Source organism: Peromyscus maniculatus, chromosome 8 (genome assembly GCF_049852395.1).
Source record: "Peromyscus maniculatus bairdii isolate BWxNUB_F1_BW_parent chromosome 8, HU_Pman_BW_mat_3.1, whole genome shotgun sequence".
Lineage (NCBI taxonomy): Eukaryota > Metazoa > Chordata > Mammalia > Rodentia > Cricetidae > Peromyscus > Peromyscus maniculatus.
The window spans coordinates 34910365-34928591 of NC_134859.1; the positions used below are offsets into that span (position 1 = coordinate 34910365).

Genomic DNA, 18227 nt, shown 5'->3' on the forward strand with positions numbered 1-18227 from the left:
GGGAGAGCATTCAGAGAGATGGATAGCCACAGGGCCCTAGAGGGAGAAAACATGTTCCCTTCCATCCCCACAAAGGAGCTTCATTGGTAAAGGTAACTGCCATGTAGAGAAGGGAGGTCTTAGAAGTCATACCCTTCAATTCCAGAGGACAAAGTGAGTTTCTGACCTTTACAGATTTTTCGGGGTGGGTAGGCAACCTCCACACCACATGACCTGTGCTGGCCAGGAGCCATACAGTAGGAAAGCACTAGATAAAAGTAAAGTTGAACCGTTGTCCTTGGTCTGGGGCCAGGGGACTGGGCTTGCTCATGGCTGCAAGGGGGATGGAGAGAACTGGACTCTTTGAAGAGCGTAAGGTCAGAGTGTATTTATCAACCCTGTTCATGGGGAGTTCCATGGAGGCTCTGGGGGATGTCAGGGAGAGAGAGGCAGGTGGAGAGTCTGTGATCTCACTCCCCTCTTCTGTTATGGTGAGTGTCAGAGGTGCCCACCAGACAGAGGTGGCCCTTGGCTGGCCACTCATTTGTAAAGGTAGGTGGTAAACATGATTAATGCAATGACTGGAACCCTGGTGTTTGTAGGTGGGTTCCTTTTGCTCCTTGGTTCCTCAGAGGGCTTGCCCAGGCTCTGTCTGAAATGGTGACTGTCTGGCTACCAGCATCTTGGGAACCAACAGAGGAAGTGGTCCTTCACTGAGTCCACCAGTCTCTAGAATGGTACCCTCACCCTGAAACACACCAAGCGCTCGCATCCCAGAGACCCTTTACACTTTTTCAAGGAAGACTCCAGCCCAATGCCAGTCCAGCAGAGGGGCATGGGACATGGGTGGGGATTGGCACTGCCCTTCAACTGATCTGCCCTGCCCCCACTTCTGGATGCTACTTGCCGCATCAATTTCCATGCTTTGGGGGACTGTGGCCCAGACTAGAAGGATCCTGGCTCTTCTCCATAGCAGCTTGAAGCTCAACTTGAATATATCAAGTTTATTACCACGAAAAGCTCTCCTGCTTCCCGGCCGATGACTGTTCTGATATTGCTTCTCTTCTGCTTGCCCTGGGCTTATAGCTTTGGGACTTTAAAAATAAAAGTCCCTGACTGACACTTTCCAGACAGATGGATTCCAGAAAGGAGTTAAATGGGGCGTTTATGTTCAAGCCTTTATTTTTACCCAGAAGTCTGGGTGTGTCCTTGGACATTTTTTTTTCAGTACATTTCATGATATTAACATACTCTATTCTAGTGAATGTGATTTTATAATATATAGTCTTAATTTGAAGGAGTTCCTTTTCATTAATCTTTTCCACACATGTCTTCTAAGTAAGTTCTGGAATTTGTTAGAGTTTAATGATTCTTTTGTGATTGTCTTACACTTACGAATTAATTTGGATGAGACTAACTTCCAATCCAACACTGTATCATTTTTCTCTTCACTTATTATGGACTCTTTCTTTTTTAATTTTGGAGTGTTAGGCTGCATTACCTCTTGCTTGTCTTTACACCTTCATCGTTTCTATTTATTTCTCAGTATAATGATGATTGTGCACCCTCTCCTAACCCAGTTTTCTAGCTGGTTGTTGTTCTGGACAAGCGGGTTATCGACCACTGTACTCTCACTTCATGTAAGAAGAGATGTGTCTATTCCTCGTGGGTCAGGTGGGACTTTCCACAGAAGATCTAGTCCTTCCTTTGGCCACCTTTTCAGCTTCTGCTCGTTATCTCTTTATGCAGTTCTTTACATCAACTGTTGGAATTTATACCTTCTAGTTAGTCTATGCTTATTAGAACTAAAGGGGTTTTTCAAAAAAAGATTTATTTATTGTTTTATGTATATGAGTGCTCAGTCTGCATGTGTGGCGTTATGTCAGAAGAGGGCACCAGATCCCACTACAGATGGTTGTGAGCCACCATGTGGGTGCTGGGAATTGAACTCAGGACCTCTGGAAGGACAGTTAAGCCAGTGCTCTTAACCTCTGAGCCATCTCTCCAAGCCCAGAACTAAAGGTTTTAAGGCCTTCCTTTTTACAGTAATTCCTGATTTTTATTTCAATATTAGTCATTATAAACCCAGTTTTTTGGTTTTCTTTGTGTCTGAATGTCTTCTCCACATGCATGAAGGGGATGTGTTTTTATCTATTTATTTATTTTTTGCTGGTTTGAACACTAGATTGTTTTTATAAATTCAAATCCTTTATGCCCATCCCTAGTGTTTTCTCTGACTCATGAGTTGTTTTCTGGAGTAAGTGTGTGACTGTTCACTCCTAACTAGGCTTCTCCTTCTTTCATCCATTTGGTGCATGGGTGAGAACATCAGGGTTTCCTCTCACATCTTCTTCAGACCCTATTTGCCTCAGCAGCCCATCCCCTTAAATACCTTGGATTTTGTTTTAACTCACGAATGACATTAAGACGCATCATTTTTTTCTCTGCCAATTAGACGACACATGTTTAATTTCTTCACCCCACTTGTTTTAATCTGTCCTGGCCCCTCTTCTCTTGGTTTTCCCTCATGTAAGTCATTTATAGCTGGCTCTTGCTCCAGTTCATACTCCTATCTGTCGGCACGCTTCCCTCCTGCTCCCCCCCACCAGTGCCATCTCCCCGGCCTTACCTGCACCAGCCTCTCCTTCCAGACCAGCCGCTCTTCTGCCGGGCCCTGGGTCCCCACTGCATGTCTCTGCCAGGGCTCAGAACCCTCCCAGCCCCAGGGTCCCTATAGGGCACTGGGGAAGCGGAGGCCTTCAGACCCCGTGGTCACCATCTTCCAGGGGTCTCCATCCAAGGGCAGAGAAGCAGTGAATACCAAAGGAAATCCACAAAAGAGGTCAGCACTGCACACAACTGTCGCTCCTGTGGGAGGGGAAGAGGATGCTGTCTGGGGGAGGAGCTGAAGGAGGAGAGTCTTGGAACTTAGGATGAAATTAGGATGAACCTTTTCATCTAGAACCTGATGGATGGGGGAAATAGGGAGGATCATTCCAGGGGGAGCAGACGGTAGAGTCTTTCCCTGTCATGGAACAGTGTGCTTCTCTAGGTGACAACCCCCTGCCCTGACTTACCCCTATTGTCTCCAGTGTTTAGTGAGGGGGTGATTGATACCTGTGGGTTGTGTCAGTAGGCTTTGCATTAAGTTTGACAAAATACCAGAGAGAAACATAGAAGGAGGACAGGACCGGAAGTCGCAGGTTCAGTGGTTTGGGGCCGTATACTGCAGCAGCTCACATCATGGTGTGGAGGAGGAGGCTTCCCATCTCATGGCCACCAAGGGGCAGGAGAGTCAGGAAGGGGCTGGGATCCAATAGCCCCATCGAGGGTGCTTCTCAGGTAACCTAACTTCCTTTTACTAGGCCTGGTCTCTTGAAGTTCCCATCATCTCCCATCAGTGACACAGGCTGGAGCCTGAGCCTTGACCATATGAACCTAGGAGCCAATTGAGAGTCAAACTTTGTTAGGAGTGGAGATCAAGCACAGCATCCTCTCCCACAATCTCTGAGTCCAATGAGAAGGCAGGCAGTAAGACTTTAGAGCTATCAGTTGTAGACTGCCCTCTGAGTGGTTTGGGGGGCTCCTTCAGCACTTGGTCGTGAGCAAGAAAACTGTAGAGGCCAGCGTACCAAAGGCACTGGCAGAGGCTTGCACAGGGCCCTGCATGCCCTCGGGCATCCTTGCACTACAGGACTGACACCAGCCCTGTCCCACTCTGACTCTACAGACTAGAGCCCAGGTGTCTTTTCTACCAGTGTTGGTTCCCCTAAACCAGCCCTTGTGCTGGTGGAGCATGGGGGTATCCTCTAGGCCATATTGGAAAGGTTGGGCATGGCAGTACATGCCTGCAATTCCGTCACACAGGAGACAGAGACAGAAGTACAAAGGTGTCTGGTCTACAGAATACGTTCTAGGACAGCCTGGGATACAGGGTAAGATCCTGTCTGAAAATCGATCAAACAAAAAACCAGTGTTGAGGAACATACCCACACTTTATTGTGGACTATGTTCTTATTGCAAGGTCACACTACTCCTAAAATAAGAATCATTATTCTTTCTGTTGTTGTTGCTATCGACAGGGTCCCATGTGTTCCATGATGGCTTTGAACTCCCTCTATAGCCAAGAATGACCTTGAACTCCTTATCCTCCTGAGGGCTAGGAGTCTTAAGTGTGCACCTCCGTGACCATTTTACACAATGTTGGAGGATCAAACGCAGCTAGGGAAGCATTCCATCATCAGATCTGCATGCCCAGATTCAGAATCATTATTCTTTCAGGAAAATGTTACTATTGGACCTAGGCCTGGTCTCAGGTCCCAGCTCCTCCTCTCTGGCAATGTGTCTTGATGGACTCAATCTTTCTGCCCCTTTATTGCTCCTTGTTAGTTGCCTTAATTCATTTTGGGCTACTATCACAAAATACCTGACACTGGGATATTTATTCAGAAAAGATGTTTATTTTGCTCACTATTCTGGGGAATGAAAAGTTCAAACAACATGGTGTTGGGATCCTGGCAAGAGCGCCCCCTGGCTTTGTCACAGTATATCAACTGGCATAATGTGGTAGAAGTATATTCCAGAGGAAGCGAGGAAGCCAAGATGAAGGTCAGATTCCCTCTTTAATAACAACCAGTCCCCCAGGGGAATAACCCATCCCCAAGAGCCTTACCCACTTCCACATGATGGCATTGGTTCCTTAATGAGTCTGGAGCTCCTGTAACATTATTACTTCCTCTAGGCCCCACCTCTTAAGACTCTGGCATCTCAGTAACTCTTACGTTGGGGACCATGCTTGCAGCTCCGAGACCTTTCAGGGACAAGCCAGTGGAGTATGAGAACAGCCAGGAGCCTCTCCTTTTTGTGAGAACTGAACGCAGTTTCATCACTGTGAAGGGCTGTGCACATGTCCTTGTCCTAGAAGCCCTTCTGAGGATGCTCAGAGGTGCAGCCCGCAGCCCATGGGCTCGGCACCCTTTGCTGTACAAAGCTTCTGTAGGTGGCTGCTGCCTCAGTCTTCCCTGGGTAGGAGCTCTGCTTCTCCCCACCCTCCCCACAGCCTGTTGGTCTGCTCTCAGCAGCTTTCCTTTGCCTTCTAGAGACTCTGAGACCAGGACTCTCGGATATGGTTTCTGCTGTGTCATCCTTATCAAAGCAAAGAGAGCTCCAGATGCCATATGGAAGGGTCCCCAAGCAAGGGAATGCCAGGAACCAACTATCTTTTGTTTACTCATTTTAAAAGATAGGCTCCTGTGACAGACACACAGGCAAGGGGAGGGTCAGCCAACCAGGCAATGGCTGCTGGGGCCCCTGTTCTCTCTCTAACATCTGTCAGGCCCTCCCCCTTGGGGGGGGAGGGGGACGACGACCAGTGATTTCTCCGTGTGTGTGTGTGTGTGTGTGTGTGTGTGTGTGTGTGTGTGTGTGTGTGTGTTGGTAGGAGAGGGAAGATGAACCGCAGGCAGCAGTATCTTCCCGCCTTAGCAGGAGATGGACAGCATTGATAGTTCATCACCCTGCCTGCACTGTTAATGAAGGATGGGACATGTGGTCATGTGAACTATGGGCCAAGGACCAAGTGGAACAAAGGCCTTTAGGTCATGTCAGCAATCCAGCCTGGTTGAGTAGGCTCTGAAGACCAGACCTGCTGTCAGAGGGACCACTAGGAGGTTGGCCCAGGACCTTTTGGGAGCTTGTGGCTGGCCAGGGAGAGACAGGCATATCAGGATCAGAGTTTAGCCTGTGTTAAGGTCATAACCATTGTGAGGAAGACGGGGGGTGTCTCCATGACTGATGAGGTGAACTATCTGCCTGACTGCCAACTCCCAAAGGGACATGAAGGGCAGGAGGGCAGCCAGGCCAAGGTTCATCTGGCCCAAGGCCTGAGGGCAGCAGACCCCATTGCCTTGGTCTACCTGTCATTCCTGAGCTAGCTGGAGCAGACCTGAGGGAGTTTTCAAAGAGTCAGACTGCTTGAAAGGGCTGATCCATGTCTCCACTCCCAGGTTTGGGGACCTCTCTCTCTACCACGGGCTGGGTTTTAGAGAAGATGTTCTAAAAGGTAATGCCCAAGAAGTCATTCCCTATGATAGCAGATCTTGGTTGTCATCTTCATACCCTGGGAAGAGAGAATCACAATTGTGGGTTACCTCCATCAGGTTGCCCTATGGGCATGTCTGTAGGGCATTTTCTTGACCGTAAACTGATGGAGGAAATCCTAGCCCACTCCTAGGTTGTATAAGGAAGCAAGTCTATAATAAGCAGAGATCCTCCACGGTTGCTGCTTCAGCACCTTCCTCCAGGTTCCTATCTTGACTTCTGATAATATCCTAAAACCTCTAAGCCAAATACATCATTTCCTGACCAAATTGGCTTTGGTCAGTCTTTTATCACAACAACAGGAGAGCACACTGGGGACCCCTCCCCACAAAAACCATTACCATAAGAATAATATCAGCAACAGTAATCACCATGCTTGAGGTGAAGTCGGCACCTCCAAAGCATCTTTACAAAGCCTTGTTGCTTCGGATGCGCCTGGAGCCCACAGTTTGGCTGAAGAACTGTGCCAGCTTGGCATCAGCTGCCTTGGGGAGTAGAGTCAGAAAGGTACTCCAAGAAGTCACCAGGCTGGTAGGTGGCTTCCCTGGTGACCTAGGCCCCTATGTGCCCTCTCTCAGCACACCTAGGTGACCCAAGGCCAGCCCTGTCTCTTAGTTTCTCAAGAGAGACTGGATGTTCTCGATGATTTCCAATGTGAAATCTTCCAAGTTTCAAATGCTGTCAACAAAATTAGGTATTTAAAAAACAAAAAAAAAACACCCTGTGGCTCCAAGGAGTACCTCTCCAGTCTGCTCTTCTCCCGGGGCTGCCTGTGTGTGACCCTGAGCAAGCTAGGGGCAGAAGGTGGTGTCTAGCTCTTTCCCCAGGGGAGAACTTTTTCTGGGGAAATCACCATCTTTGCTTCCCAAGGTGGCTCTGAAGGTGAGCTGTCCCTGCTCGCTGAAGACGCAAAGAAATAAATGCATGAAAATAGAGCAGCGATCCCTCAAGCCTTGTGTCAGATTTAAGTCCCAGGCGGCTCCTCTGGAAGCACCAGGATGGCCCTGAATTATCTCCAGGCAGCTGAGCAGAGCAGCGCTTAGCTCTGCATGGGGCCCTTCCTGCAGGGCTGGCCCATTCCCCATGCCTAGAGTAGCCCTGGGCAGGACCTGCCATGTGTGTGCATGTGTGCATCGCATGCACACATGAGTGTAAGGCTGTGCACTATAGATGTTCATTTGTGGTTTAAGCATATACGTGTCTGTGCCTGCAGGTTTATATACATGTATGGTACATGTGAAGTGTGTGTGTGTGTGTGTGTGTGTGTGTGTGTGTGTGTGATACTATCAGTTTGTAGTGTTAAAGGTAAGCTTGAGGGCATGAAGTATCTGCCTGGTTGCCTGCCACATAAGGGTTCCTTGTCTGTAAAATGGAGACAGTGATTTGTATTGAAGATATACCCACAGTGTGACTGAGTGAAGAGATTTGTCGGGTGGCTGATGGGGGTGGGTGGGAACAGAACCATGTGCCAAGCGTCCTGGGCTCTGGTCCTGTTGGTGGTGCAGACCCTTTACCCTCAGCTCAGATACCTCAGACTCTGCTCCTCAGCGTGATCAGTGCGTCGCCAGGTACGGACCTACGGGGGCAGTTAGTCAGCTCTCTCCCAAGCCACACTGTGGGAGGTGTGGTGAGAGGGATTTATGGGTCTCTGAGCATCAGCACTGGGGTTGAGGGCAAAGTTCCCAGGTGGAGACCCAGGATATGGGTGTCAGACTGGTCCATGCCTTGAAAGATTGGGAGATAGTTCTGGAAGGAGAGCTAGGAGTGAGCAGACACCCTGTGACACATACTGCCTGTGCTGAGCCTCAGTTTCCCCAGGTTGTTTGTGTTTGTTACTCTTGCCTCTTTCTAGACTTCTGTTTGTTCTACGAATGGGCACAATGCTCCAGGTTCAGGGTGCTGTGAGTTTTAAATGAGACAATGGTCACTCCAATGCCACCCTGATGCCTGGATGGTGACTGAGTTGTACCCAGATGGGTTCTGTCTTTCTGGGATGCCCCTGGGGAAGGGGTGCTGGGCTGCTACCAAAGAAGGTGTCCTCTCCTTCCAGGAGCCTCCCGGGGCAGCCTGGAAAGCCTCAGCAGAGCCCTGGGCGTCCTGGAGGAGCGCATCAACAGCTCACGGCGGAGGGTGCGCAGGCATGCTACCGACGATGACTACAACATCGAGGTCCTGCTGGGCGTGGATGACTCAGTGGTCCAGTTCCATGGGAAGGAGCATGTGCAGAAGTACCTGCTGACGCTCATGAACATTGTGAGTCAAGGCTGGGGGGTGTAGGGAACACGAGTGGAACAGTTTCTTGGAGGCAGGACTTGAGTAGGGCAGGGGAACTGGGCTTAGGTAGAGACTAGGCAGTGGCTGGGTGGCTCTGTGGGTGGGGTCCATCAGAGAGTAGGATGTTGGCAAACGGGGCTGGAGGGGGGATGTGATGGTTAATGTTAATTGTCAACTTGACAGACTCCAGAATCCCCTGGGAGATGGGTTTCTGGGGATGCCTGTGGGGGATTATCTGGACTGCATTAATTAAAGTGGGAAGACTCCACCATTCTGGGCAGCACCATCCCCTGGCTGGGATCCTGGGCTGTGTAAGAGGAGAAAGGGAGCCAGGCAGGAGCATTCATGCCCCTCTGCCTCCTGACTGTGGGCGTCATGTGACCAGCTGAGCTCTGTCATGCCTTCAGCCCCCTCTGCCTCCTGACTGTGGGTGTCATGTGACCAGCTGCCCCAAGCTTCCACCACCTTGATTTCCCCACTCTTCCTCACAGTCCCCAGAACTGTGAGACAGAATAAACTCTTTGTCACTTCAGTTACTTTTGTCAGAGTATATTATCACAGCTCTGGGAGAAGAAGCTGAGACAGAGGGGTCCTGGAGGGCTGGGCTGGACTCAGGTTGGGCCTTAAGGGGCAGAGCTGAGCTGGCAGGCTGAGATCTTCTCCACTCTGGGTGGTGGACCCTCCAAAGCCCTGCGAGGAGGTTAGCAGTTGGAGGAAGGACCAGGCTATGGCTGTGGCTCTCAATTGGAGCATGAGAAGGGACTGTTTCTTGGGAGGCGGGCAGGCTTACAGAGCATCACGATGAACAAGGTCCTCCCAGGACCTCACTAGAGGTGGCCAGACAGACACACAGAGATAGATTCTTCTCCTGGGAGCTAAGATGGCATCTAGGTCAGCCTCTGGAAGGTCCTGGTGAAAAGATCCCTCAGGGACAGGAAGGAGGAGGAGAGTGAGCTGAACCCCAGAAAGAGATTGCCATCTGAGTGGTCTCCCTCTCTCCTCTAAGTTGCCCTGGTTACATCCTCAGCTCCCACAACTTCCCCCTTTCCCCTGCAAAATTCTTTGTATTTGTACATTTTATTTCGGGGAATGTTAATCTCATATTAATTTTTGAAAAGTACCTTTAATTTAATAATAATAAACCATAATCATTTAAATTAAGCAACCCCTAAGATATGGCTGCAATAACAATAGTAACAACAAAAATAAATAAAACGGTAATGGTTGCAATTAATGATCTGCTAATGTGTGGCTGTGTGCCAGGCCCAGGCTCGCCACTTTTGGTGCAGTATCTTAGGAAATATTCACACTAAGCCTTTAAGACCAGCAGATATGCAAATCTCATCAGCCTCCAGGATACGTATTCTTCCCCTAGTTCCACCGCTCTCCAGCTCATAGGGAAAGGGTGTGGCTTGGAATTAAAAAGACTAGGTGTTTCCATGGGAATGGTGTTCCAGTCTTCTGAGCCTTGGTGTTCCCGTCATTTAAATGGGTAGGTTCCTTCTTGCACCCTGTAAGGTAGTTTGAATGACATAATGGAAGTGAATGGGTCTTCAGTCTCTAAGTAAGGCAACGGCAGTTTCCATCTCCAATTAAAATGTGGTTTTGGTCACACAACAGAGACAACACCATGGAGAGCATCATTCCTAAGGAGCCTACAGGGGACCCTGACTGAAGGGGGATATTCACTGGGACTTCTTCATGGGGCAGGTGAATGAAAATCCCCCTTTTCCCTAGTGGAGGGCTCCTGTGTCATGGAGCTTGTTGGAAGACATCTACAACTTCCCCCAACTTTTGACTGAATTCCTTCCTTCCTTCCTTCCTTCCTTCCTTCCTTCCTTCCTTCCTTCCTTCCTTCCTTCCTTCCTTCCTTCCTTCCTTCCTTCCTTCATGGACACCCCCTCCTCCCCGCAATCCAACTGTAGCCCTGTTTTAAATAATCACAAGATTGTTTAGTTTCTAGAAAAACACCAGAGACGTAAGAATTTTTGAAATGAATCCCATCTCATCATCACAACAACAAAAAGAGGATGTTAGGCGATAAACCCAAGGTGTTGAGAAAGGATGTCTGGGTCACATCTGTTTTCCTTGTCACACAGATGTGCACACAGCAAGTGTTTATTGACCAAGTGCTTATCCTCGTGGGTGGGGTGGCGAGTCTGTCAGGAGGCAAGGGTGAGGCACAGAGTCCTGGGGTTCAGTGAGGCTCTGGGGTGGGGGGTGGGGTGGGGGAGGCTCACCCCTCATCCAAGCTCCTCCTTCTGTTTCAAGAGTTCTTGTGGACCAGGGAGATAAGATTTCCCCAATGCTAGGAGCAGAATGTTGTACTAAGGGTTAGTACCCTGTGGCCTTTAGAGTGTTCCCACGGCTGGGAAGAGGGCTGTGCAAGGCTGGTGGGACACTCTGGTGGCCTTGGGGAGGAGGAACAGTGAAGACACATGTACAAGAGGACAACCTTGTTGCTGTGTGACAGAACTTTCTGTAGCTGTCCTTCTGGCCTTTGGAATATTGCAGCCACTGGCCAGGCTGGATCTTGAAATTTGGCCAGGGAGAGGATAGAATCCATCGTTTTATCCAATAGAATGTTAAAGTTTAACTAAAAGCATTTTATTGTGACAAACGATAAGCCAGGCCTGGGGCTGGGACGACGACGACGACTCAGTTGGTAAAGCACTTGCCACATAAACACTAGGACCTGAGTTCAGGTTCCCAGCAATGCGAAACAGCTGGGCTCAGTGGTGCACACCTACAGTCCCAGTCAGCTGGACCAGTGAGCTCCGGGTTCCAGAGAGATCATCACAAAAAGTAAGGGGGATGGCGGAAGTGATAGAGCAGGACGCCTGACTTCCTCCTCTGGCCTTTCCACGCACACAAGGGCCGCCCACATACACACACACACAAATGTGTGCACATAAGCCCACACACTCACACACCTGCACACCCACAAAAGTAAGTGATTGAGGAGGATGCTTGCAGCTGACCTCTCCACGTGCACACAGACGTGCGTTTTCTCACACGCACTCCAGTAAAGAAGGAGGGGGTGGGCAGAGAATGACGTACCTGATGGCACAGGCCTATCGTCCCAGCTACCTGGGAAGCTGAGGCAGGAGGACCTCAAGTTCAAGTCCAGATCTGGCAGCTTATCCAGCTCTTGTTTAAAAGTACAAAGAAAGCCAGGAATATAGAGATGCAGTAGAGGGCTTGCTAAGCATGTGGCAGTCCTAGAGTCAGGTCATCATTGGACACAGGTCATCATTGCCATTTTAAAGCTCACAGTTTGTGACATTAAGGTTATTCAAAGGTCATACCTCCTGTGCACAGGACTCGTTCCGTCTTTTAAAGCTGGAACTTCCACTGTTCAACATTGATTCCTCACCTGATCCTCGGGGGTCTGGCTGTGATTGTCCTGATTTTGGTATCTGAATCTGACCACTCTGGACCTCAATATCAGTGAATTTGTATGATATTTGTCCCTTGGGAGCCAGCTTATTTAATAGTGTGACAGTCTAAAGGTTGTTCAGATTGTAGCATGTTGGAATTCCATGGTGTGTGTGTGTGTGTGTGTGTGTGTGTGTGTGTGTGTGTGTGTGTTTCTGTCTGTGGTGTATGTTGTTTTGCCTTGTTTTTGATACAGGTCTTGCTATGAATCTCAGGCTGACCTTGAACTCATGATCCTCCTGCCTCCAACCTCCTGAGTGCTGGGACCACAAGTGTGCACCTCCACGCCCAGCCTCCCCTCCCTTCCTGAGGCTCAGTAAGATCCACAGTCTATCTAGACAGGTTTGCTTATCCATTTGTCCATTGCTGAGCCCCTGGGCAGCCTCCACCTCTCGGCTGTTGGGAATAATAAGGCTGCTGGGAGCTTGGGTTGCAGATTTCTGTTCACCACTCTGTTTTGCATTCCTTTGGCTACGGACCCGGGAGTAGAAAGACTGAATCATATGATAATTCTATGTTTAACTTCCAAGAAACCACCATGCTGTTTTCCACAGCCGCTGTATCATCTTCTGTTCCCACCAATAATGCATGAGGGTTCCCAGTCCTCCACAAGCCACGACACTTGTCATCGTGATGGAGGCCATGCTAATGGGGACATGGCTTGTAGTTAATCTGCACTGGAGTTTCAGTTGCCTCTGTGGCCAGTGGCAAATGTCCTGGGCGTGGAATGGTGGGAAAGCCTGCTGTGCGAGCCTCTGAACTTGAAAGTGACTGCCATTTACTAAGCCAGCCTGGGCAGCTCTGGGTGTGTGGACCTCAAGCCACAACCCCAAATAGCCCTCAAAAAGCCTGGCCAGTAGCTTGTTTCGATTCCCTGGTGAGTCTACAGCTGGTCCTGGGATCCCCAAGGCTGCATCACAGAGGGACTGATGTAACATTGGGCTGGCGTGGAGCTGGGTTGGTAGAGGGCATGTGTCGATGCGGCATTGGATGAGCTCCAACGGCGCCCCGGGTCAGGTGACCACTGACCGCAATAGCAGGTAGAGATGGCTGAAGGACAGCCTGGACAGTCGTCTGTCCACTGAGCTGCTGTTGTGTGAGAGACTTTTCTTGGGGAGATGCAACACATGTACATGTCTATTCATCCCCCAAAGGGAACGCAGGACAGACCGAAATAGCAACTACTCCAAAGCCCAACTCAGTGAGCCAATGAGTTCTTATTGGGGTCACTAACTGGTATATGGGTCAGGGGTCACTTATAGGAGCAGAAATGACTCCCTAGCAGCTGCATCACCAAAAAGGCTCCGCCTCCCAATGGGCTCTGTAACTTCCTCAAACATGGAGTACAGACATCAGGCACCATGTGGTCAAGCACGTGAGCCTAGGGGAGATGTCACACTCAAACTACAACAGAAAGTGAGAATTTGTAAGTCTGCCCCCAGCCCCTGCTTCACCTTAGACCCCCTGGAGGGTAAGGGGTGGGGGTGTTGCTGAGCACTTCCTGAGACCTGCTTCCCCACAGATCCCACCTACCAACTCATTCCCTGCCAGCCAGATCCATTTCCCCCCATTCCCCCCCTAAATTCGGAAAAGTAATTTTTTTCAGTTCATTAAAACATCCTATATTTAACACAGATAATATATTATTTATGCCATAAGATTAGAATGAGCTCATATAGATCTCTCCGTATTTTCTCCCAGGAGCTCCTCTCCACGACTTCGTTTTAATGAGTGTGGAATGTTGCCATGGGGAGAGTGCGCTTTTTATGTAACTTATTATTTATATGACACGTCCGTGGGATAACACTCACTTCCTTTTTGGAGGTCATGCGTGCCACCTACTATTTTATATCCATATAGCCGAATCTGTCCCTCAACCTTAATTATTTCCTTAGACTGGGCTCCTAAAAGTTAAATCTTCCAACAGGTGATGCACATATTAATGTCCTCCATACCAGAGTGTACTGCTGTGGCCTCATCATCTGTGTCTCCTCTGAGAAAAGACCCATGGCCCTGCCTTGTTAGCTGTGGTAGTTTATAGCTACCACTGTGACATATTAATACTTGCTGTTGCAAGCTACAGCTATTCTGTTTATTTTATTTTATTTTATTTTGTTTGTTTGTTTCCAGGCAGAATTTCTCTGTATAGCCCTGGCTGTCCTGGAACTTGATCTGTAGACCAGGCTGGCCTTGAACTCAGAGGTTCACCTGCCTCTGTCTCCCAAGTGCTGGGATTAAAGGCATGCACACCACCGCCTGGCTTATTCTGTTTATTTTTATTTTTTCATTTATTCACTGTGTGTGTGTGTGTGTGTGTGTGTGTGTGTGTGTGTGTGTGTGTGTGATAGCACACAGATGGAGGTCAGGGAACAACTTTCAAGAGTTTGTTCTTTCCTCCTACCAAGTGTGTCCTAGGGACTGAACTCAAGTCATCAGGCTTGGTAACAATCGCTAAACTATTGCGTGAGGAGGGTTTCAGAGGAAGTGGACCTTGAGGTGACCTCTTGACACAGAAGTCATTTCAGACATTGCCAGAAAATCTATCCTAATTCCAAGCCAAGATTCACTGAAAAGTATTTTTTTTTTATGAAACAAGTCAGCGTCTCAAACACAAACATTTTAAATCAGGGGTTCTAGCACAACACAATGCAGTGCTATATTAATTTAATGCAAGCTGAGGTGTGATAGCAGAAAAGCATGAAAAGTCTTTGTTCTGGGTAATTAAATCATCTGCTTCTGTAAGAGCATTTAACTTAGTATGTATGGGCAGTTAAAACACCACAGTTCCTACTACACACTCGTCTCAGACCTCAGTTAGTGATTCAGGCTGGATTTGTTGACGTGGCATATTGCAACAACATGCCCAAAGTGGTTGTGTGCTCACACCAAGGCTGCAGTGAAATTGTGCCATGCATCCCAGGTGAGTGCAGCCGGAAGCACCGTGCGTGGATTCCTTACAAGTGAGATTTTGTGTGTACTCCGCGATGTGTCACTGATACCGAGGTGTTTGCAATCCTCACATTCAGCTATGCGAGCCCGTTGGGCTTGTGAGCCACAGTTTGGGAAGCTGGGAAGTTCAGACGTGACCGACTGCTCATGCTCTGCTTGTCTGTGAACTAGTCGTGCGGTAGGTTTGTTCCCTCCGATGTCATCACAGACACTCGGAGACGTCACACAGAGGTAACGTGACCTTGACAGAATGACTGTGATGTCATTAGTGGAGAGGAGTGTCTCATAGGGGACCAGGTGACCCACAGTGCTAGTGCTTAAGGAATGCCTGCTGCCTGGCCTTAAGGAAAAACACTAAGTGATAGCCAGGGCCCTTTCTGTATCCCCTGCAATGATGCTCTGGGTGTGCTGATAGGGAGAGCGTTCAGCATACACTAAGCACTTGTTTTGAGCCAGAAGCACTTACCCCGTGAGGCTTCCCTCACTCCACTCCGTTTCTCCATCTTTAAACCAGAGCCTTTACCTCCTACCACACCTGCCAAACTTCCAGGAGAGGAAGAACCCTCAGCAGACAAATTCTCTCTTGCCTCCACCAATCCTCCGACCCCCACCCCCACAGCTGGAGCAGCCCTTTCCTGAAGGCCACCTTCCTTGGTGACCTCACGCTTAAGCCGAGTTTTACCTTTCTCCTGCTCATCCCCCAGACTACCCAACACCACCTATACCTCCAGCTAATCTAACTGCCTCAAAGGTCATTTGAGGTCACTTTGAGGATTCTGTTTAAAGGGGTGACTGGACTGGCTTTGATCTCTATTTGAAAACAGTTTAGTAGATTTCTGGGCAAGAACAGTCTCTCTGAGCTGTGTGAACCGCTCTTCCACTGAGGGCAGACCCATTCCTTAGGCTTGTAGAGAACATGGGGTGGGGGTGGGGGGCTGCGCTTTCAGAGCTGAGGCTGTACCCTTTAATTCCTCCCAGCAAGATGAAGGTCCTCGGCACAGTGTGTTCTGAAACAACTCGTGTTCAATGAACAATCTCTCGGTGCCAAGACTAGGATATGTTTCCTCTTTTCTTTTCTAATTTAATCCAGAAATTGGCCTTGACTTGCCGAAGCCTTGCCAGGGTTTGTAAACAATCAGCTGCTCACCAACTTTCAAGAATGCTGGGCCCGGCACAGCGGCAGTGCGGGAATGTTTTGTGCTAGGCTCAGGGGGAGGAAATCTTGTGAACTGCAGTGCAGCAGCCTGCAGAAGGCATCCCCCCACCCCCACCCCCACCCCATTCACATGTCTGACTCTGCTTCCTGCAACAAAGAGACACTGAAACTTGGGGCTGCCCAGACAGGAGAGACATCTGGTGTAGGAGCTGGCTGGAGTGAAGGGGAGGAAGGAGGGAGGAAGGAGGGAGGAAAGGGGGAGGAAGGGTGGAGGAAGGAGGGAGGAAGGGGGGAGGACCAAAGCTGCTTTCCTCACCTGCTGTGTTGCCTAGGCCCCAGGAGAAGGTTTAGGAGACTGTTCCTGGCCTTTCTGTTCCTCATGCTTGTCCCACCGGGCCTGAGATGAAGGCGCTGTGTGTTACAGGAGGCCCACTTGTCAGGATGGCATGGGGTGCCGCATACAGAACCCATAAGAGAATCATACAACCAGGTGCAGCTGGGTGCCAGGCAGCAGCAGGCGTAAGTGGTTGGGACCTAGCAGAGACCAGGAGGAATCGCAACCCCTGGCGAGGCTTCCTCAGTTCTGTTCCCTTGTGGCTGTACAGGAATGACCTGCCTGGCCCTTGCCAGGTCTCGTTTTCTTAAATGAAGGCCGGAATGTTTTGGGGAGACCTAGTCTTTTCTCAATGCGGGCTGCAAATTGCAATTAGTGTTCATAGCATCAGGTGAATCAGAGCTTGGTATCCACAGGCTAGAGGGCAGCCTGGTTGCTTCTTCTGGCTTAGAGAGAAGCAGGCAACTGTCACTGTAGTCCCTCTGTGCCCCAGATGTGGGGATGGTTCAGCTCCAAGGGCTGCTGTGGTACTTACTACCCTACGTCTAATACCTAGACAGATGTGAGGTGAGTAGAGGCCCTGGGGGCCATGAGCCATTGTGTCCTGTCTTCCTGAACATCATGCCTCATTATGGACACTGGGGTGCAGAGATAGCAAAATCTATCCCTGTATCTGGTTGCTCAGAGTAGGAGTGAAATTTAGGGGCAAAATGAAGATTAGAGTTGCACCAGGGGTATCTGGAGCACTTGGATCAGGGAAAGCTCCTCAAAGACTTCTTCAGTTCCTAATGCAGGTGAGTCTGGGTGGTAAGTAGCAGAGCACATGCAAAGGCCCAGAGGTATTTTTCTCCTCTTGCACAGTTTGGACTTTGAGGCATAAGGCTCTGGGGAGAGGCAGGAGATGCAGTTGATTTGGCATCTAGAAATATCTCCATTGGGAAATTTGGAGGTCCCCACATCGTTATTTAAAAGAGGAGGAAAGAACTCACATCGACAGAGGTTTAGCACTGGGCAGCCCTGTGCAAGGAGGTACTTTATGGCCTGTCTACCTTCCCTGGGCACCTCTGCAAGGTTTTCTTTCTCGGATACGGCCAAGGAGGCTCAGAGAGATTGGGCAGCAGGACCAAGGCACAGCAGTGGAGTCACACGCCTCTGGGAAGGTGACATAGATCATTCATCTCCTCCCTGACTGTTCTGATCTGAAGGGGGAGAATTCCTTAGGAGTCTCAGAAGAAGTGCCAGGCCTGTTCTAGCCTTAGCTCTGCGTCTGCCAACAGTGCTGGCCATCCCCTCATACCCTCTGCCTTTCCCTTCTGCCACAAGCCGTCTTGTCTGCATCATCTAAGTCTCTCCCGAGGATTGCCAGAGGAAGCTTTGTCTGCTGTTTATTTCTGTTCTAATATTGTCACCATAATACACACACACACACACACACACACACACACACACACACACACACACACCCTCTTTCATGATCTGAGCACTCAGGATATGGACTCCTGATAAGGTTCTAGGTGGGGGGAGGGGTGAGGGTAGGGTCACTGTGAGCCAGTGGAGTCCTGCCCTCATGGAGCTCACATGCCAAAGAGCTGGGCTGGTGCAGAGGCCAGTGGTGATGTGCAGGGTGGAAACACTGGGATGCGGGCACCACGAGTGGTCCTCACATCTGCTTCTGTCTCATCCCTGTCATTCTCCCCGCATCCCAGCAGCCACTCCCCATCTCCCTCCCTCCTCTGATGCCTCCTGACAGCTGATGAGGGAGCCCAGTTGCTGCCTGTCCTTGGCTCCCATGGGGAGCTGACAGTTGTCAAAGCAGGAGTCACAGTCCCTGTAGATGGACACGGAGGGCCAAGCACCATCACTCCCCGGTGACAGCTTGAAGCGGCTGTTGAGCTTGTCTTGTTCAGGCTCCAGCAAAGAGGTGACAGCTGAGCCAGACAAAAGAGGTGACAGCTTCCCTCACTGGGCTCCAGTCTGGGCAGATGCAGGCTGTCACTG

The 18227-nt window shown here is 49.6% G+C and overlaps 1 protein-coding gene across 2 annotated transcripts in view; it reads left to right on the top strand.

Annotated features, from left to right (window-relative positions):
- Positions 1-18227, top strand: part of Adamts2 (ADAM metallopeptidase with thrombospondin type 1 motif 2) — a 209344-nt gene that overhangs the window by 132048 nt on the left and 59069 nt on the right. For both annotated transcript variants that reach the window (XR_013053258.1, XM_076578283.1), the window contains exon 4: positions 8129-8331. Coding sequence is in view for 1 of the 2 variants with exons in the window: in XM_076578283.1 (XP_076434398.1) it covers positions 8129-8331 (203 nt within the window). In the remaining variant the exon portion in view is untranslated. The remainder of the gene's footprint in view (positions 1-8128; positions 8332-18227) is intronic.